The sequence below is a fragment of the Apostichopus japonicus genome, chromosome 18 (assembly GCF_037975245.1).
Source record: "Apostichopus japonicus isolate 1M-3 chromosome 18, ASM3797524v1, whole genome shotgun sequence".
NCBI classification, from domain to species: Eukaryota; Metazoa; Echinodermata; class Holothuroidea; order Aspidochirotida; family Stichopodidae; genus Apostichopus; species Apostichopus japonicus.
The window spans coordinates 20184187-20207292 of record NC_092578.1 but is presented as its reverse complement, the minus strand read 5'-3'; the positions used below and the strand labels follow the sequence as shown (position 1 = coordinate 20207292).

The following is a 23106-nucleotide window of genomic DNA, read 5'->3' as shown; positions in this document are numbered from 1 at the left end:
GTGACCTCAGCCAAAGGTCACCACAAACCAATCAAACGTCGCGTGTTAAGCTTAATGGCAGCGTACTACAGAGACGATATACGACAAATTTGAGACGACGGGCTGACACACCGCTGAAATCTGGCTTTACGTGTCTATTCACAGGGGACGTTTCCCTTGGCAAATATGGTCATGCAGCAACTCGATCATGAGGTCTGTATTTAATCGTAATATCTCATCGGCGGGTTGATCAGAGATACCAAAAAGTTTTCGTTTCTTCGAACACACCCCATCATATGCTATACAATTTTTAACGCAAAATTTGACCTAACACACTTTTCCTTATAACTCAATGGGCCTAATGTTATAATAAGTTGGAGAATGTTGTTATGCCTGTACAGGTTGTAGCCAAATAGCCTAGTTTAACTGTTATAATGTTAACTTTATATGTTAAAGTATGTGCATAAGTTTTTGTAACTCGGTAGCCTTGCTAGCTGGCTAGGCTACCGCATTAATGTTCTTTTAAGCTGATATTGCTCAGTGGTTCAGTTCTATCCTATCTGTCAGCTATGATTCCACCAATGGTTTGACCAAATTTCACCAGAAATAGAAAGTATGGTGGTACATGATAACTGTTCGTGTCCTCAAAGTCTTAATTTACGTAGTGTGCTATACATATGTACCTGCACCGTTAAACACTGTAATTGCTGTGTAACCACTTCAATCGCAACGTTAATCTTCTTCAAAGCTCTAACAGAAATGGGCAAAATTGCCACAGTAAACAAGAAACCAACAATTTGCATTGACACTGTTTGTAAATTATTACCATGTTAAGCCGAATTATATTTACAGTGGAATTTGGCCAAACCACTGATCAAATCACAGACAGTAGCTGAAGGATAGGGTTTACTAAACCACTGAGCAAAATCAGCAAGATCATTAACACTATCCTTTGAAAGGACATTATTGCCCTTACTATTGCAAATTTATCATAGGCCTAGGCCTATACCATCATACTTGTAATGGCTGAGAGTCAAACTGCCAGGAGCAAGGAAAATTTCCCTAACATTGCACATGCATTGAAGTTCATCGTGAAATTTTTCTAAACAGGTGGAGCAAGCCACAAAAGTTTCTCCAAACAAATTTGATGTTTCACTGTGGCATAAAGGCCTACAGTATGTGTTAAAATTGTGATAGTTTAAGCAGTAACAATTTAACTTTGGAACATGTACAGCAACTACAGTGTCTACTAGTGCAGCTACATATATGTATACAACAGTATGCCAATTTTGTTCGTTCCACTGGTATGACATTAAAAAAAGCAGGTAATGGCCATGCAAGCCATTCCAGCACGAGGGTACCAGACTATAGGAAAATATTGACAAATTTCACTATTGCACGAATGTCAATGAACAATTACACACAAAGAAAGCATATAACTTATTATGTATAAGCACCAACATATCTCTTTTTGCCCTTTAAACATCAAGAACATCAAAAACCAATCCAACTGGTCCCTATTACAAACAGTAATACTTGTGTAAATCTAACCATTTCACAAGATACAAGTAATTTAAGTCTGGCATGTAAAATATACTACGCAACCAACGCCAGTAGTCCTTTTTTCGTGTGCGCCCAATATATGGACACTGGAAAGGACTAATTACCTAACACAAATCACGTGGGTTCAACAAGCCAATTACGTAAGGACTTTGTTCAAACGTGGATGAATAAATAAGTAGCTGAAGCTGAACAATTTGAAGTATGGCCAAACAAAGTTACAGCAAATATTGCGTAATAGATAATACTACGGAAACTCATAAAATACATTTCACGATACACTTAAAAACGTTAATCCTTTGAGGTGAAGGGGAACATTTGGCTAGCTAACATGCCTAGCTTATATGTACAGTAATTATGTAGTTCGCACTTGGTAGTATGCTCAAACTGTACAAAAAGTCAATGCTTAAATTAAAGGAGAAATATAGCCTAAACTTTTTACTAAGAGAATACCATTTTGCAGTACTCTCCTTTCGACTGAGCAACACAAACCTTAATACCTTAAAAATTGATGAAATTGTCACCTTTGGCATTCGCCATTTTGTTTGAATTACGACAGTTCCAGCTGATTTCATGACGTAAGTGAGCCACATGTCACACTTCAACACATACATTTCCTGTGCAGAGTAACAAAAGATTGTTTCCCCTTCCCCGCTCCTTCTTCCCCTCTCCTGTTTACACAACCAAATGCTTGGTACTCTGTCATTTTGCACCAATGCTACTATGAGGTCACTACAAAACCATAGAGGGCTTACATCTCTTTAAAGTCTCAATGTGTGTTTGCCAAATTTTAACCACAATCTTTTCTAGCTTACTGCCCTAAAAGCTCAGTCAAAATAACACCGTTCTACGCAATTTTTATATTAATAATCGTTATTTTTATTGAGTTATCTGTCGTTACACAATTTGAGCCGAATAAAATTCGCCAGATTTTTATCGAGTCCGTAGGTTCTACAAGCTTCACTAAAAATTTGCAAGCCCCACCCAACAGATCACGCGCCAATCAATTCTTTCTGTTTTGTTTACGTCCGTTAGGCAATGGACTTACAAGTGGACAATACAAGTATATTTTCGGTAACATTTGTGTAATGAACATGCTGATATGGGCAATCACAGTGATTTTACGGTAAATTGTTCGCACCATAAGGGTAACAGAATAAATTTCTTTTTTTTTCCGATTGCGGCAGCTTTTCTCCATTAAACCCACCTGGTCAGAGTTCATTTAGAATAAAAAACATTGAATCTGCTTCTGCAGTTTGTTTTCCGAGATTCATCAGCAAACATGTATTGAGACTTTGGGCCTAATCTGGTTCTGCTTGTATCGCACTACTCTGCTCATGACTGATAAGTCTCACATTCATGATCATTTTGAACTGAGCAGCAATGGTAGGTTTTAACAGCCATTGAGTGTATGTAAAAGCAGGACAAGCTAAAGGTCAGGATGGCATTTTTGGAGAGCAGGATAGTACTTTGTCTAAAACAGGGAACAACAGCAAAAATCTTTGGTGTCATCAGTTTTGTCAAGTCCTGACCCTCTCCCAGTCGTTTTTTCAATGATGCCTCTTTATCAAGGTTAAAACTTGTACAGGGAATATTTTATCCAGTATCACATCGCAAAATGCTGTACAAAATGGTCAAGGTACACTTGCAAGTGTAAATTGTGTAGCAGTTTTCTTCACAGGAATTAAATATGTAGGCCTATAGCAAGTTTTTCACAAAAAGTACAATTTCCACTGAGAGGAAAACTTCAGAACCTTTCGAAAATCTTTCAATACTAAATTATTCCCTGTTGTTATTGAAAAACTTGTTTCTGCATGATATTGTTTCTGCATGATATTTTGCACTGATCAAAAGACCTGTGACTTTGAAGTAAATATACAGTACTTGCAAACTGTGCTTTCCAATTCGAATAGACAAATGTCATTCTTTCACAGCATATTAGTATAAATTTCCCAAATTTATTTTTTTCTGTTACATGAATGTATGAATTGCACAAACTAGAAAATTCGAACAGAACAGTATTGTACGTTTGCAAGACCCGCCAACCTACTTTCACAAAAAAGACAGATTTACCTACTTTCACAACAAAGACAGATTTAGAAATTTCCGTCCCCAAAATCTTGGGCGATGATTGAACATTATGGTGAAATGGCAAAATCCGACTACAACAATAAGAGCAATATGAAGAGTGACATACATAAACAGTTTTGGTTTTTCATGGCACCTCTTCATAAGTTGATTGAAGGGGTAATGTTAGCGCAGCAGAACGCAAGGATTATTAAACAATTGTATCTCTAAAAGAGAAATGGATTATGTTTTTAAGGGAGATCCACAAGGACACAACCAGGAAAGTCAACACTCAACAGGTCTGTGTCAATATGAATGTTGAAGTAAAGTTTGGTGGTTATCGTGGTGGCTTCCCCTATTTCAATTCCCCTGCTTAGGTTGTCCGACGGACGACTAGCTTATTTGCCATTTGTGTCAAACACTTCGAACAAAACTTGGAAATCCCTATTCTTTAAAATTCGCCCATAGTAGCTAATGTAAGAAATAAATCACATTTTGGTGCGTTCCATAATGTGGGGAAATCCTACACTTTAGCTGTTATGTGCATACTGTTCATATGAACTAATGGTTATATACAGTACCATATACTGCGTACATTACAGAGTATAGACCCTGGTGGCCCGAACACGCTTGCTTTCTACCTAACAGCCGCACGCACAGATGACAAGCTACAGTAGCTGGAGTACAACGTACAACTTGTATGTAGTACTATACTATACATGTGGGCATGCCACAGTAAAAGTGCTTTCATTTGGATAACCAAAAAATCCTTCGGACAACCAAATATGAAAACAAGGTCGTCCCAAGGACAACCTTAACATTTTCTTAAAAATGAGCCCTGATATCTATGTTCAACAAACTTTTTATTGGTTTAGAAATGAATATGAACATAAAATGTATGAATGCCTTTAAATCTTACTTCATATGCTCAAATCTTTCCTTGTAATAAATTTTTTATGATATATTAAATGATGATTTCTCTTTATGTTTATAAATGCTTGGTGAAGTTTGTGAGCAACCTCCGCACATCAAAGAGTCCCGTACATAATGCATGTGCAGATAGCAAACCATTGTAATAAGTTAATTGGCATTGAGATTTGTCATTGACAAAATCAGTTAACAACTTTAACTTGCTTTGCCAAGGTACTGCCTTTATCATTGTGTAATATGTTTGTAGAGATAGTCTTGCAAATATTGGGGTTTGACTAGCCCACAAGTCACTCGCCAAAATGTCGAGCGTAGTTCATTTTCTATTCACCAAAGCTAAAATTCTACGATCCTGTGGTGAGTGGCGACCCTATTTGTCTAGGCCCGAGATTTATACGAAAATACGGAAACCTAATTATACATGGAAAATGGTCACAGGTCACACTCAAGTGGCCTCTGGTTACAATCAGGTGACTCCTGATTCCCCTGAAAGTCATGTGGACCAGGTGCCACTTTTCAAAGGATGTGGTTCCTGGTCCTCAAAAGCTTACTTCACATCTCATTGATAATTACACAATTCCAGCCTTTGAAATTTGCTCAAAATATAAATTACAAACTGGTCCAGGTTCCAGCCTTTGAAATTGCTTAAATCATAAATTAAAACTTGTCCAGGTTCCCATCAAGTAACCCATGGTTCCACCAAAAAGCCTGTGACCTGGGAGTCACTCTTCAAAGAATATGGCTTTTTGTCCATTCAGTTGTTCAAGTACAGTACACATGTACTATACTGGTGGTATTGGCATTGCACATAGTAAAAATTCCCTTGGAGTACAGTATCTTTCTGTAGTACTGTAAACTGGTATCGCTCCCTCTATTATTCTCTGTAATATATAGTATCTCAAGATTGGATTCATTCAGCCAGGATGGATCCAATTTTGTTGATATTTGTTTGTGAGCGCCATTAATGAAAGTACAGTGAATATCGATTGTCTACTTTCAGGATGTGCTTAATTTTCTCCCAACGTGACTCAGTGTAGTGTGTTGGTGCCCATGTAGGATTTTGAAGTATCTGCGACTAACGAGGGTCCAAGTTTGTTGTTGCAATATGGATAGAAATACTTTCTAATGAATCTTACTGGTAACAACTGTTTGTGCTCACACCTACTGTTATCCATACAAGTCTGCTTTGGATTCAAAGTACAAATTCTGAGCACCCAATCATTTTTACAACATGGTGGATGTTTGTGGTTTTTATACTACTGTATATGTGGGGTGTGTACTTGGATTGAATTCACTTGGCATATTTTGAATTTATAACATCACTTTACTGTTACATCAGACATTATCTTAAGTGGGATGTCTCTGTTGCTGATATTCCTAACTTCTCTAGTGTTTCGTATTCCACTGTAGGATACCTAACAAGAGTTGTGCTTCTATTGCACTCTTGCACACAACACTGAATTCTACAGTAATGTAGTTGTGTGATATGTTGGTTACTTGAGAATCGTTCTAACTTCCACAATTTCCATCTAATTTGTTCAATTCTGTTTGATTTCCCTACAACTCAGTTTGTCTTTCCTATTGGCTTTTGCATCATTGTTCTTTACCTTTGGAGTAAGTTTAAGCATCTGTGACTGTCCAGTCTGGAACAAACTGCTATCAAAGAGGAAGCATTATGTGCTGTGTTCGCTAGTTTTGAGTTTGTTCTACTCTGTAAAATATCCAGTCTTTACATAATACATTGCTTTGCTGGTAATCGTTTATCTTTTAGAAGATATGAGCACTAATGTACTGATGCATTTATAGACCTTTTTACTGTTTGTGATATACTTAAGTATAATAGGATTATGGATCCCTTTTGGCAAACAAAAGATGATCCATTTTCATTCATGGATCCATCTGCCATGTTTGGAGAATTACTGTTTGCAAACCAAATGACAAGAGCACACTGTGTAAGTATACTGGAGGTCCTATACTGTGCAATTGTAGTACTTATAAATACAGCAGCCCATGGCTACTATAACTATATGACCACCACTGATGGGGTTTGTTTCTGAGTAGCTAGTTGATATTTTCTCATTATTTGATTGGCTGTCTCCTAGGAACTATCTTAAAATACTCTGTACTCATAGTACTCTTGGATCACTCTTAATGTTACTCTTACATTTTAGGCTGTGACCAGCCTTTCATATGGTTAATGTGCACAAATTATGCCATTAAAATGTTTTGTCACATTTCCTTAATTGACTTATGCACCAGTGGTCATAAGGAATTTAATAGGATAATTGCATTTCTCTGATACTGTCAGTTTTTGCAGTGCTTCTTTGACTTTTTTGGAGAACAATTACATGCCTAAGGTCTATCTTGGATTATGTATTATCCCTCCCATCTGTGTGCTGTTCATTCAGAAATGAAGATTTGGTGTATCTTTCTTTGATAACAAATTAAGATGAAATAAGAAGGTGATACAAACTAATGACTATTTATGTAGAGCATTGCTGACATAAGGAACTGTAGGGCTTTCCCTTCATGCTGCTCCAATAGTAGTTCATATGGAACACTAACAGCATGGTACCATTTCTAATCACAAAAGCCTTCACTCATATACACTGTACATTGTCCTGCTTGCAGTCTTGATCCCAAGTCATGCTTGCCAAAGGATCAAACGACCAAAGAATGCATTCAGTACGATAAGTTATTCTAATTACAGCTTCAAGGAAAGCTTAAAATCTGATGTAAATTCATCCCTGAGCAATGGTTAGCATTGTTAAAAAATTAAACATACTTGCAGTTACTGTAAGTTGACTGTTGGGAATCATTCAATATGCATATATACGTATTGCAACCATACCAATGGTTTATTGTGTACATGTTGTTCAAGGTACCATGTCTGTCTTTCTTGCAGCCCTTACTTGTGCAGGCAGTTTTTTATGGTGACAAAGAAGAAGTGAAGCTACTAATTGACCGTAATGAAGATATTAATTGTACAGTAAGTTGCCAGTTATGAGCAATCCATCTTTCACAGATTTTTTTTGGATGTATTTTGGGTGGGGAAATAAATAATGTTCATTGAATATAAAACCCAGGTCAGGTTCTCATGGTTCTACCTGGTTCTGAAATCACTACCAGGTGCAATAAAAAAGAACCAACTTCAGTAAAAATATATATTTATAAGCCAAATGCTATGCTCAGCTGCGTGTAGGCAGAGATGAAACTAAGATTTTGAGATTGAAATTTATCTCTGTGAAAGAAAGTGATGAACAATGTAAAATATTTCACAGAATCATTGAAATGCTGGATTCGAATGTATTTGTATTCTGACCCCAAACTTTTTACTTCTTCACTTTTTTAATAAATACCAAACCAAATTGGATGTTAATGTTGTTAGTGAATGTCACAATGCAGTCTAACCATCTCAGCATCTTCATATGCTTCGTTAGTGACTTTTTTTACAATGGTAAATGATCATTGTGAACACTGATTTTGATTATAATCATCTCAACTCTAAAGACTCTTTTGTCAGTAAGTCTTAGAGTTCAATCAGCCAAAACTCAGAATATAGTGATTACAACTTGTTACAAACAATTCATAATTTTTGGTAATATTTTGCTCTTAGCCAATATCTGTAAGTAGGCCAACATCAAGGAATTTTCACATGTTATAAAAAGTAGACTAGTAGAGCTGATACTGCTATACCTGCTGAATTGTTCTGTGCGCCAAGCAAAGTCCGTCTGACATACTGTACAGTGTAAGAATTGACATAGCTGTAACAGGGTGCTGCTATGATTATAAGTACCAGACTAAACAGCTTACTGTACATCATGCCTTATGAACAGTTTGCAAATCAAAGATTGATGTTAAAGTTTACCAAAGAATTTTATCCAAATTGTGTGTGATTGTAAATCTTTACATTGGGAAGTTACAGGCGCTTTTCGGCGCCTGCTTACTTCCATCCCTGTATGTACTTATATGTACATATTTGGTATTAAGGTGTAAAACATTGAATAAAAAAAGTAGCTTATTAATTTTGGTGGAAGTCAAAGGTCATATGGGGACATCAGGTCAAATCGTGAAAGCCTTGTAAACATGTACACCCTCACTATACATTACATTAGATTTTTGAAGAAAACTGCTCATGTTACATCATTGAAACCACAATGCATTTTTGCATTCTGGTTGAGTTATCTGTGAAATAGTTTCTTAATCTGCAAGTCTTCATCTCTATGGTTCTACTCACCTATCGGTGCAATGTCCCATTGAATGAACTAGTCATGAAAATAACCTGTATGGTTTGTTGGTTATCGATATGTAATGGGAATTGTTGTACCATTTCTCAGATGAACCGCAGCATCACTTTCAAAGTGCATTTTGATTGCAGATATGTTCTTTCCTATACACTGGGTGATATAGTGCCATATTCTTTGACTACCTCTTATAAATTTAGGAATGAAGGAAAGGCTTAGACATAAGAATGTAGCTTACCATGTTTAGTAGTCACCATATCTTGTGAAATTGCAAATGGAAAACATTGTACTATTGTGTTTGCAACAGAATAAATTGACCTTGGTAGTTTTCATTTCTATTTCTCAGGACATGGAGAGGAGGACCCCAATACATGCAGCTGCATTTCGTGGGGAGTCTGAGATTGTTGCAATTTTAGCAGACAAAGGTGAATCCACCTATAACCATTTTTGGCAGCTCCTTTCATATAATTTGCATGGGTTAAGTGGCAAGAGAGGGAGTGGATCACATCCTTGGAGATAACTTAATGGCACAGTTTTTGCAGTTTTGTTTTATTTTATCCAATACTGTTTTATTTTGTTCTATTGTATCTATGTCTTTAAGGTGCTCGTGTGAACACCAAGGATAGTAGGTGGCTGACTCCTCTACACAGGGCAGTGGCATCTAAAAGCCTGGTAAGTTTCACTTAAAAATATGCATTATATGGTTCCTTTGGACACTTCACATTCTGTGATGTTTGCCTTCAAATATACAGTACCATCTTGTCCATTTTGACACTCGGCCTCGTCCTAATTGACCAAACTCGTCCAAAACTTGTCCGCAACTCGTCCCCTCAAAACCCCCCTACTTTACTGCTTAATTGGCACAAACAAACTCTTCCGCTAATCTGGTAACAACGGAAACTAGTCCGCCGCAAAACCAATCGGATAATTCGGAGTAGCGACAGCCATTCAGTAACTTTGTGGAGTAGTAATCAACAAAACTCAAAGTTTTCTGAATGCAGTTATACTTACAAATTAAAATAAGGGGTCACTGCAAAACTCATTGGCATACACTCACTGCAACTCGGCATATGCGACGAAAAAGAGATAAAGCTTGTAAATCCAGGCTGTGAATATTCTCAATGTCATCACACAGCCCTAGCCAAGTAGTTAAACGAGAAAGTCACCTGTATGGGCTATTGTGTTGAAGACAATAGTTTCACTACAGTTTGGTGTACAAATGAAACAGATTAAAGTGTGTGGTGAATGGAGGTCATTGGTGTTTGTTCGTACTATGACAAGGCATAGTAGGCCTCAGTTTATTTCATGTTTACGACCTTTACGCATAGGTTACAAATATCAAGAAAAGTCGAACACAAAGCCCCAACATGACTGAAGAACTGTCAAATTCGTGCTAAAATGGAGATGAAAGTAGAAATGTCACTGACAGTCACTGACATTTGTGCAATGCTCCACCCCCCCCCCACCCTCCAACACACCCACCCTCCCCGCTACCGTGGGAAGGTACACATCATGGCAGACAAGAAAGTCCTTTCACGTTATGTCTCTATACCTTTTGTATTAAATGACATGATTACCCCCCCCCCCCCCCCCACCACCTACTCCTCCCGGTTTGAACTGTAACATAAAGCGAGTTAGATAAGAAAAAACAAGGTCAAGAATAAGATATGGTAGTACCAGTGTTTTTGCTTTTGAAGTTCTATTGACTAACTGGGAAGTACATGAGGCAGCTGATTCTTTCATGTAAACCAAAGCATCCCTTTGCAATAATTTAAAGACTCAATTGTTCTGATTTTCTTTAGTAAGTTAAATCAAGCACAGGACACAAAGTCAATAGCTTAGAGTTTGATTGTGAGAATGGGGTAAAACTTTCATGCTTCGCATAGCAAGCGCATCTCCAATAAATCATGACTGCAGAACAATAATTTTGTAAAGCAACAAAAGCCTTTTGAAGTTTTATACATTTAGCGTTTGCAATACTTTGGTATATCGATAATTATATAATGCTCTGCTGTAAAACACACCTAAATGAAGGAAACACAGTGTTTCTAAGAGGAATCATCTCTGGGTATCGTATAAATGGAATGAGGCTGTCGTTACTCGATCAAGCACAAGTATATATGTGTTCATTTGGAAATTTTCAATTTGTTTTAGCCAGAAGATTTGGGGAGGGGTAAGAAATGTTCCTCTGATCCCACTAACAAGTCACCATCACACTTCCCACAAGGCAGAAATACCACCCTATTATCCTCCCCTCTCTCCACCCCTCCTCTCATATTCCCCACCCCCTATCTTCTCATGTCGTTCTCTGGCGCCAGAAAGAAAACTCCACGTTGCAGGTTTTCCTGGCAGTTTGTCAAGGTGGTAATAACTATTAACAGGTGTCAGGCCTGTGAGAAGAAATCATGACATGACCTAGATTGCCAGGGCTGTTAATTCTGCCAGCATTTTTAGCTTTATTTCCAACTCGTCCACTTCGTCCGTTTTGGGAAAAGTCGTCTTGTCCACGTCGCTTGTCAAAATAGGCGAGAGGGTACTGTACCAAAGAATGATGAATAGTATTTGAGTATTTAATTTACAACTAGCTGCTCTGAAGTTTCAGAATACTCATGCTTATGATAATTGATGTATATCTTGGAATCTCACTGATAGAATTCTAAATTGTCATCAATTTTCATCAACCGTGGATTAGTATTCAGTAAATACTTGGTGACCACAGTTGTCAATTAATTCTGACATTTCATTGTTTGAACATGTCAAATTTCAGAGTAGCCTTAGTTTCATCTGAATTGTACTTCTGTTTTGAGGTTGGCTCATTTTTTGCTTTTCTTTCTTCTAATTTAATATGAGATATATGGAGCCAAAGTCAGTCACCATGTTTGTCATGGTAGACAGGTTGTATTATTATCATTTATTGCACTCCTCCGTTACCTGTGTTGACTCTACTAATGTACTTCCCCATCTACCTAGCCTATTTACTGGTAACAATGTAGCTTCCCCATTGACCCTCTTCTAGCTCAGCACCCTCAGGATGTGTGCATATTGAATATACAGATTGATTCCAGCACTTGCTTATAATTGGCTGAGATTCTGTAATCTAACATGTTTCTTGTCTGCAGCATACATTTGCAGTGCCTCACCTGTAAACCTGAATTTTCTGGAAATGCACTTGTTTGATTAAATCAGCTGGTTGTGAATATAACATGTCAGTATATATTTTTTTCTTGTTGTAGAATACAGTGAATGTTCTACTGAAACACAATGCAGATGTTAACGCAAGGGACAAGAACTGGCAGACTCCTCTTCATGTAGCAGCTGCCAATGATACATTGGACATAGCAAATACTTTGATTCCGTCCTTATCTACAGTTAATGTTACAGACAGAGCAGGCCGTACTAGCCTGCATCATGCATCCTTTAACGGACATTTAGAGGTATTACTTCTTGGAAAAGTCTTACTCATGGAAAACAAAAGTAAAAGATTATAACATTCTCACTCAAATTTTACACGGTAATGCAGAATAAAAGCTAGTGAACCATGGCCAGAATATTGTTTTGTAGTTGGGATCAAATTGGTCATCAAATTAGTTATGGATATATTTCATGCAATTGGAAATCATGCAGTGAATCTTATACTCTGTTATTTACTAAGTAAGGTGTAACAAAAGTTTATACTGTACTATAACTGAGATATTAAATATAATCAGAAAGCCAAACTTTGTATTTTTGTCAGTTAGGTAATGGGTGGCTTAATAAATATGAGTAAACTGACTTCACATCAGCTCAATCAAACACCTGTTAACATTTATAATAAGTTGCTGTTATCAAGCATTTATATGCATCTTTTGAGATGTGTGGCACAAGTAATGTTACTCTTTGAACAAATAATGTGAAAATATTGTTTTCAAGCCATTCCAAACTATTGCTTGTTAGAAGCTGCCAACACATATCACAACTTACATGATATATATGCTTTCTAAATGTTTTTGCTTTACAGATGGTCAAGTTACTTATATCAAAAGGAGCATCTATCAATGCACAGGATAAGAAAGATCGGAGACCGCTTCATTGGGCAGCATACATGGGTAATTATCCATTAAGCGAATTAGCCCTCAAATGCTCATGTGTACTCTTTACCTAACTGATATGTGTTAATTCTTGGACTGGTCGTGGTAATCTTGATATCGTTATATATCGCTATATTCTGTACAGAAACTAATATAACCAAGGGACGAAATAGTTTTAGAGAATTGATTAGCAGTAATTGCTCGACAATTCTTGGAAATAGCAATTAGCATTAGCAGGTACTGCATCTTTTGCTAATCAAAAGTAATATTGATTAGCAACTGGCAATTCTTGGGTAGCAAATTGCTATGCGAACCCAGTTATTTCGTCCCTTGATAACCATTGTAGACCTGGCATTTTGTTACCACTAGTCAGTAATATCAGCCCAGCATAATGTTTGCAATTTATTGTGCCATCAGCGTATCTTCTATAGTAGACCTTGGCTATGTGGTGATACTTGTTTTGAAAGTTAACCTGAGCTTTTTACGAATCAAGCATCTCTTTTCATGATGCATTGTTTGCTCAGTGCTCCTGCAACAAGTTACTTTAATCAGGTGCATTGCCATAAATTAAATTATAGTTTTTCTGTTGAACAAGACACCCAGGTAACATGCTTAGCAGATTTTTTTATTTTCAATTATTCGAAAAACATTGAGCATGGGGGCAGTTAGGAATTAAACACATCCAGCTGCTTAAACATGGAAGGTAGGACACAATTGCATATCTTGTAGAAATGAAGTATTTTGTTCTCATGCTGCAGGTCATGTTGAGGTCGTCCAGGAATTGATTGATAATGATGCAGATGTAAACTGTAAAGATAAAAATCTGTTTACTCCACTTCATTCGGCTGCTGCGAGTGGTCAAGTCAGTGTTGTCAAAATTCTACTTGACCATTGTGCTAAGGTGAGAAGTTACAGTGATGTAGTACCTGGTACACAGATTGGCTGTTATCTGCAATGCCTGAAATTTTAACTTCATTATGGGATAGTCATCTAGAGCAGTGGAAATTTTTAGAAGCAATTAAACCCATAAGATCTTCACATTCAGGTTTTTACTCCCAATCTCAAATTAATCTAAACATATGCAAGAAGTAACCTATGAAATACCATTAGTGCCCATTGATTGCCTCAAATTATCTGTGTAAATTGATATGATCCCAATTTCAGTTGTGTGCTTGCTTGTCCCTCACAAGGTATCAAGATAACCCCTTACTATTTCCTACTGTTTTTCACATATCCTGCAAGATTCTTAGCTTTGGAATACATAATATATTGTTGTTTGATTTGGTCATTGCTGTGCAAGCATGATTCTTGAAGATGATTGCAACCTAGAATTTCTCTTTCAACATTGCCAAATGATTTGTTTGGAATGCACAAAACCAATTAAGAAAGCATATCAATTTGGCATCTGCATATTTATGTCCTTCATCTGATGAAAGGGAGAAAGTTTGGTGCAAAGTAAAGCTGATGACTAATTACTTAGGTGGGCTAAGAATAATGTGTGATGAGTAATATTATGCTCTCTAAGGTTACTAGATGTACTCATGTCTGCTCTCTTAGTATTTTAGCATGTTTAATGTTGACCTGCTGCTGTGGTTAATATTAGTGTTGTCTTATTTGTCCTGTAGATTGATTCACCAAATGCCAGCGGTAATACTCCTTTGCACATAGCTGCTCTGAATGGAAATGATTTAGTTCTTAGAGAACTTCTGGTTAATAAAGCCCAATGCAATGTATCCAATAAGAAAGGACAGGTAAGTTACCCATCATATGACTGCCTCATTGACAGCTCATGAATTATTCAGTGGATAGTTTGGCTGGAAAGCTTAACAACTCATGAATTATTCAGTGGATAGTTTGGCTAGAAAGCTTAACAACTTTGCTGTGTTTTCAGAATGCTACCATAAACACATTGGAATCAGCAGGCTATATATACTATTATAGGTGTCGTCCTATCATTTATCTGTTTATATTAAACTCTCGTATAGCAAGGTCAACTGGTTATCTGTCTCAACACACTATTTCAATAAATAAAAGGACACATGGTACGTTGTTAAGATAAAAATTTGAGAGACTGGCAATACATTTCAGTGGGACTCTCTGTCACCTAGAGGTGTCAGAGACTGGCAATACATTTCAGTGGGACTCTCTGGCACCTATAGGTGTCAGAGACAAACAATACATTTCAGTGGGACTCTCTGTCACCTAGAGGTATCAGAGACAAACAATACATTTCAGTGGGACTCTCGGTCACCTAGAGGTATCAGAGACAAACAATACATTTCAGTGGGACTCTCTGTCACCTAGAGGTGTCAGAGACAAACAATACATTTCAGTGGGACTCTCTGTCACCTAGAGGTGTCAGAGACAAACAATACATTTCAGTGGGACTCTCTGTCACCTAGAGGTGTCAGGGACAAACAATACATTTCAGTGGGACTCTCTGTCACCTAGAAGGTACAGAGACTGGCAATACATTTCAGTGGGACTCTCTGTCACCTAGAGGTGTCAGAGACAAACAATACATTTCAGTGGGACTCTCTGTCACCTAGAGGTATCAGAGACAAACAATACATTTCAGTGGGACTCTCTGTCACCTAGAGGTGTCAGGGACAAACAATACATTTCAGTGGGACTCTCTGTCACCTAGAGATATCAGAGACAAACAATACATTTCAGTGGGACTCTCTGTCACCTAGAGGTATCAGAGACAAACAATACATTTCAGTGGGACTCTCTGTCACCTAGAGGTGTCAGGGACAAACAATACATTTCAGTGGGACTCTCTGTCACCTAGAAGGTACAGAGACTGGCAATACATTTCAGTGGGACTCTCTGTCACCTAGAAGTATCAGAGACAAACAATACATTTCAGTGGGACTCTCTGTCACCTAGAGGTATCAGAGACAAACAATACATTTCAGTGGGACTCTCTGTCACCTAGAGGTATCAGAGACAAACAATACATTTCAGTGGGACTCTCTGTCACCTAGAAGTTTAAAAAAGTCATAATGTCATGCTTGTTTAGAGTGTCTTAACATATGTAGAATATTTCAGACGGGTAAAGATTTGTTTTAATGAAGAAACTTCTTTCACAGACCCCACTTCACCTTGCTGCTGTATCTCCTCATGGGGGGATCTGTCTTGAAGTCCTCTTAAATGAAGGAGCTGAGGTTCAGGTTCAGTGTAAGGAGGGAAGGACTCCGCTACATATGATAGCTCTGCAAGGACAGTTTACCAGAGCCAGCAGTGTAATAGAACATGGTGAGTTTTTTGTCAGAAATACAATTGGGATGGGACAATGAACATTTTGAACAGGATTAATAGAATTTGTGTTGTGAGTTGTATGTATGTGACAGTGAAAAACGTTTTCAGGAAGGACAGTTGTGTCACTTAATATGTCCTCAGTTGGCTTGGAACCCCACAAGTTATCCTTTTCGATAAAAAAGTTTACTATTGTAAGAAAATGAATTTAGAGATCAATTTGAGGATATGATGAGGTTCTAGAAGTCTGTGGGTCTTAAGTTAAACTATTCCAAGTATGACTCGACTACACACTTATATGTCAACATTCCTATCTCTTACCCACGTAGAAGAATAATAATGATGACAGGGATTCAATGTATGTTTTCAATGACAAATGGAAGAGAATGCAATTGGAAAGGAAAACAACATAGGACAAGACAGGTTTATTTCTTCACTAGGCTTCATTGTTATCTTTGTAATGACACAGAAATTTAATATATGATTGCTCACTCCAAAGTGAAGTTTAATGGTTGTTATGATGTTTTTTTTTAACGTTGGTATATACGTTATATATTCGTTTCTTTTAAATTGCAGTCACTCAAGTTTTATTAGAAAGAGGTGAGTCACTTCATATCTTGTACAAGTAAAACCACTTGTCAGTAGTTTTCTTAGAAGCAGCACCATGTCTAGCATAAATTGCACTGTTAAGTTATTTTTAGCCATTCTTATTTTTTTAAATTCTAGAGTCTGATTGGGAAAATAAATCACAAGTATGCAACGAGCTGAAGCAGATGAAATGATGAAATGGGGGGCGAGTGTTGGGGGATCGGTGATGTTATCATGGTAGATGTTCTTCAAGAGTCTTTCTTTAATAATCTAACATATTTTATCTTGAAATGTGGTATATATGGAATATTGCTTAATTTTCAATGTTTTCTTCATTTAGAATTTCATCAGTGTGTAAAATTTTTGTAAGAATATTATTTTCCTCGGTGGATAAATAATGCTGACAGTTGCAAGAAAACTAAAATCTTTTTCAGGTCCATTGCTATAATGATATAACTGTTGTTATCAGGTGTCTTACTATTATGATTTTGTGCTAAAAATTAACTTCAGCAATTTCCCATTTATGCCCTTAATCCATATAAAGAGCACAACCTTCCCTCTTATTTGATCCCACGTCCACCTAACCCCCTTATCCTAGATTTGGTGAGCACAACTTACCATAGATATAATGAGCACAACCTACCTTAGATATGGAGAGCACAACCTACCTTATTGTGAGCACAACATACCTTAAATATGGTGAGCACAACCTACCTTGGAGATATGGTGATATGGTGAGCACATCTTACCATAGATATAATGAGCACAACCTACCTTAGATATGGAGAGCACAACCTACCTTATTGTGAGCACATCATACCTTAAATATGGTGAGCACAACCTACCTTAGATATGGTGAGCACAACATACCTTAGATATGGTGAGCACAACCTACCTTAGATATGGTGAGCACAACATACCTTAAATATGGTGAGCACAACATACCTTAGATATGGTGAGCACAACCTACCTTAGATATGGTGAGCACAACCTACCTTAGATATGGTGAGCACAACCTACCTTAGATATGGTGAGCACAACCTACCTTAGATATGGTGAGCACAACCTACCTTAGATATGGTGAGCACAACCTACCTTAAATATGGTGAGCACAACATACCTTAGATATGGTGAGCACAACCTACCTTAGATATGGTGAGCACAACCTACCTTAGATATGGTGAGCACAACCTACCTTAGATATGGTGAGCACAACCTACCTTAGATATGGTGAGCACAACCTACCTTAGATATGGTGAGCACAACCTACCTTAAATATGGTGAGCACAACATACCTTAGATATGGTGAGCACAACCTACCTTAGATATGGTGAGCACAACCTACCTTAGATATGGTGAGCACAACCTACCTTAGATATGGTGAGCACAACCTACCTTAAATATGGTGAGCACAACATACCTTAGATATGGTGAGCACAACCTACCTTAGATATGGTGAGCACAACCTACCTTAGGTATGGTGAGCACAACCTACCTTAGATATGGTGAGCACATCTTACCATAGATATAATGAGCACAACCTACCTTAGATATGGAGAGCACAACCTACCTTATTGTGAGCACATCATACCTTAAATATGGTGAGCACAATCTACCTTAGATATGGTGAGCACAACATACCTTAGATATGGTGAGCACAACATACCTTAGATATGGTGAGCACAACATACCTTAGATATGGTAAGCACAACATACCTTAGATATGGTGAGCACATCCTAACTTAGATATGGTGAGCACAACCTACCTTAGATATGGTGAGCACAACCTACCTTAGATATGGTGAGCACAACATACCTTAGATATGGTGAGCACAACATACCTTAGATATGGTGAGCACAACCTACCTTAGATATGGTGAGCACAACATACCTTAGATATGGTGAGCACAACCTACCTTAGATATGGTGAGCACAACCTACCTTAGATATGGTGAGCACAACCTACCTTAGATATGGTGAGCACATCTTACCATAGATATAATGAGCACAACCTACCTTAGATATGGAGAGCACAACCTACCTTATTGTGAGCACATCATACCTTAAATATGGTGAGCACAACCTACCTTAGATATGGTGAGCACAACATACCTTAGATATGGTGAGCACAACATACCTTAGATATGGTGAGCACAACATACCTTAGATATGGTAAGCACAACATACCTTAGATATGGTGAGCACATCCTAACTTAGATATGGTGAGCACAACCTACCTTAGATATGGTGAGCACAACCTACCTTAGATATGGTGAGCACAACCTACCTTAGATATGGTAAGCACAACATACCTTAGATATGGTGAGCACAACTTACCTTAGCTATGGTGAGCACAACATACCTTAGATATAGTGAGGACAACCTACCTTAGATATGGTGAGCACAACATACCTTAGATATGGTGAGCACAACCTACCTTAGCTATGGTGAGCACAACATACCTTAGATATAGTGAGGACAACATACCTTAGATATGGTGAGCACAACATACCTTAGATATGGTGAGGACAACATACCTTAGACATGGTGAGCACAACCTACCTTAGATATGGTGAGCACAACATACCTTAGATATAGTGAGCACAACATACCTTAGATATGGTAAGCACAATATACCTTTGATATAGTGAGGACAACATGCCATGAATAGGCATTTGAACTTCAATAATATCTTAGCTATACAGACAATAGGAAAAGCATTAATCGTAAAGAGGCAAATGCACAGGCTTTTCACTATCTCTTGTTCAGAAATTTGATGCATTAATATAGTTTAAATAGAATATTGGCAACAGTGTTAAATTCATCATTGTAATAACTTTGTACTGTACAACTGTAGATTTGCAACAAAATAGCACATCTATAATGAAATGATTTCAGCTTTCTTTTTGTTTGATCTCTGTGCAGGAGCTATTATTGACTGTGCTGACTCTGTTGGTAATACACCAGTTCATTTAGCAGCCCAACATGGACAACAAGAACTGTTAGCTACTCTCCTAGAGAATGAAGCTGATGCTTCTCTGTAAGTACCACATTTCACCCTTACCATTTTTCTAGAAAGGAATCGAATGTTCATGATTCTAACTTAATGAGTGATGTTATGGCAGAGAGTACATAGAGACTCATCAATAAAGTCAACATTAAGATGCTGACTGAGATCCTGAAGTTTGGTCTTAAATTATTGGAAAGTCTCTTATGTTGGTTTCGATGATAAACGTAACCTATGCATTCATGATGGCGTATGTATGTGTGTGTGTATGTGTGTGGTGTCACCCAGGGGTCAAAATTGTGAAAACCTTGTGAACACGATATCTCAAGAAAGGAAGGTCGTAACAACTTCATAGGTAGTGTATAGAAGTACCACATTAAGTACAAGAAACCTATTGTTTTGGTGGAGGTCAAAGGTCATTTGGGGTAACCAGGGGTCAAATTGTGAAAACCTTGTAAACATGATATCTCAAGAAGGGAAGGTGGGACCAACTTCATAGTTTGTGTGTAGAAGTACCACATTAAGTACAAAAAGTCTATTATTTTTGGCGGAGGTCAATGTCATTTGGGGTCACCAGGGGTCAAATTGTGAAAACCTCGTAACACGATATCTCAAGAAGGGAATCATGGGCAGACCTCATATTTAGTGTGTAGGAGTACCACATTGTTTGAAAGATGCCTATTGCTTTTGGTGGAGGTCAAAGGTCATTTGGGTCACCAGGTCAAATTGTGAACCCCTTGTTATCACGATATCTCAATACTGGAAGCTTGGGCCGACCTAATTTAGTGTGTAGAAGTACCACATTGAGTTTTAGAAGCCAATTGGTGTACCAATCAAAGATATCCATCTTAGAGGATGGTGTCCCTTATGTAAGACATCTTTGCAGTCGGTAATTGATTGTTCTCACACCCATTGGATTTTTTGTTCCAATTTGAAAAGTTTTGTTCATCACACATCACTCGGTGTGTAGTTTAATTAGTTAGGGATGTACCCTACTGTCTGATTAAAGTGCCCCTCTCACCTAACTTAACTTTTGCTTTTGTACCACAGAAGGGGAATACATGGCATGCTGCCTCTGCACCTTGCTGCATTAAATGGGTACACCCTCTGCTGTAAGAAATTATTAGATTCAGGTGAGTATGATAGACTACATTATAAGAGTGTTATCATCTAGCTTGTCTCAACTGACTAACTCTCTCAAACTACTGAAGACTCCCTTACTGGCCATTTATCACTGTCAAGTATCACTGCAATTACTAACCCCTAGCCACTTCACAATAATTACTGCTTAACATTCAAATGTGTCAGGGAATAATGAATTAACAGTACACTGATGAAAGGCACTACAGTACTGTGGGCTAAAAAAATGTTATTTGTCCTGAATACAGTATTATATTTTCCAGCTAACTTTGAACACAACCATATGGCAAAGAAAAAATTGTAAAGAAAATTCAAATTTCAGCTACGTCTATCATGATGGCTACACTTTGAAAAGCACTTTCACACCTGATCTTTAATCTGCTGCTTTAGAATTTGAAATCATTAGTCATTTCACAACATACAGCATTACCCTAGTGCACCGTTTTTGCCATTTTCTGATGTATTTTCATTATGTTAAATGACCAAAATCACATGTATTGTTCTTGTAAATCACATATTGTGTTGACAGCACAGTGGAGAACAAAGATACAAGGCCATTTTACTCTACATCATTAACTTAAAAAAGAATGGAGCAGAAGGAGGGGGGGGGGGTGGGGTGAGGGTGGTGTTAATTGAGACAGTGAAGCCAGTTTGAGTGATGATCTCTGTTGTTTTGATATTTTATTTTAATGTCCTAGGATGCTATTTCTCCAACAAAGTACAGTGCTACTTCATTTTGTTTTGTATTGTTATGTTCTTCTATTAATCTTTGGTACTTCACAGGCTGTGATGTTAATTCAGTAGATGTTAATGGAAGGACACCAGTGCATTGTGCAGCCTGCTCTGGGTAAGTTCAATGACAGATTCTGCTTTCTTCTCCAATATTTATGAAAGGAAATAAATAAAACAAGGATTGCTCTTTTTTCATGGCTTTGTTGTTTTGCAACCCTCTTGTGTACCAACATTAAACACAAGAGGAGAAGGTGTGAAAGAAATGTCTAAGAAGTTTCTCTTAATTATATTTTTAATCTATGTCTTCTTCAAAACGTAAAGACGGTCAGTATATCTGTGTCTTAAGGCTCACATTCACAAGAAGAAAAAAACATAAAATATTTTATTGTAAACTTCATAGTCCAACAAACTTTTATCCATGCAGTGGGAAGTTCACATTAGACCAAAATGTCAGGATTCTGTACTCCTGGAGTGATAGAAGCATCATATTTCCTCACATTTGTAGCACAATGCCACACATGCTGCAAAATGAGCCCAAGTTTCGTGTAGTCATGGTACCAATTACTGGGCCAATAGTGCTGCTCTGTTATGACCAGTGGAAGAACAGTTGTAAAGTCTTCTTGTTGTCTCTCCTAAATTTGTAATCTACAGGAATGTGGACTGTCTTGAACTTTTAATAAGCAGTGGGGCATCATTTGATGTTGCAGACAGTCAGGGGCGTATTCCTCTTCACTATGCAGCTGGTAATGCCAACCATCAATGTGTCCTTTCATTGGTTGCAATGGGATCCAATGTCAACCACCTAGACTTTCAGAAATGCACACCTTTGCATTATGCAGCTGCATCTGATTCAGAGGCAGAGTAAGTGTTCTTCAAGTCTCATCCTTGGTTTCATATTACTTCCTTGCACCCTTGTGCTTTGTGTTACTCTCTTTCATGGCATAGATACTTTACACCACACAAACTGTGTGTACAAGTAACCTATTTATTTTAAACCTTAAATAAAATTGGTTTCCCAGGAATCCTGTGACCAAGTCTGTGTTGAGAGCTAGAGAGTAGCCTACGGTGGCCTAGGTTATCAGCAGAAACTTGTTACAAATGGATTATTAGCCAGAAATGTAATCGGGATGAAGAAACATGGATGGCCACAGCTGTAATTCAAATATCTGTTGACTTCCTCACCTTGGATTCTTGAGAAGAGAAGGAAAGGGAGCAATTATTTCTTTGCCTAATGAAAACAAATTTTGTTAATAATTTTAAGTATGAAGCTGAACCTTGTTGTGTCTTTCTTGTTGCTAGGATCTCTGGCTTTATTTACTCTTTCTATCAAAACATTGTGAGCCAGAATCTAGACAGTACATGGTTAGTAAGAGTTGTCATATTTTGGAGAGTTATATTTTTGGTTTCGTTATGTCATATCAGTTGTTTTCAAGTTAAGTATGTTCAGTTTAGGTCATTACTCACTAAAGTGTCCAAGAAGAGAAAATTGCTCTAGAAATGTTTATGTCTTTACAAAGCCAACAATTTCCTAGTC

At 37.5% G+C, this 23106-nt stretch overlaps 1 protein-coding gene across 6 annotated transcripts in view; it reads left to right on the top strand.

Annotated features, from left to right (window-relative positions):
• The first annotated feature begins 34 nt into the window (after positions 1–34).
• The window catches only part of LOC139959001 (uncharacterized), a 55247-nt gene continuing 32175 nt past the window's right edge, over positions 35–23106 (top strand). For 3 of the 6 annotated variants that reach the window (XM_071956470.1, XM_071956471.1, XM_071956469.1), the window contains exons 1-15: positions 35–192; positions 7439–7522; positions 9124–9202; positions 9379–9449; positions 12011–12211; positions 12775–12862; positions 13603–13745; positions 14470–14595; positions 15940–16105; positions 16682–16705; positions 19619–19733; positions 20751–20833; positions 21624–21687; positions 22224–22433; positions 22872–22934. In XM_071956470.1, coding sequence (XP_071812571.1) covers positions 166–192; positions 7439–7522; positions 9124–9202; positions 9379–9449; positions 12011–12211; positions 12775–12862; positions 13603–13745; positions 14470–14595; positions 15940–16105; positions 16682–16705; positions 19619–19733; positions 20751–20833; positions 21624–21687; positions 22224–22433; positions 22872–22934 — 1544 coding nt within the window. In that variant the 5' untranslated portion in view covers positions 35–165. The remainder of the gene's footprint in view (positions 193–7438; positions 7523–9123; positions 9203–9378; positions 9450–12010; positions 12212–12774; positions 12863–13602; positions 13746–14469; positions 14596–15939; positions 16106–16681; positions 16706–19618; positions 19734–20750; positions 20834–21623; positions 21688–22223; positions 22434–22871; positions 22935–23106) is intronic. The other 3 variants (XM_071956474.1, XM_071956473.1, XM_071956472.1) reach the window with 1 other exon arrangement.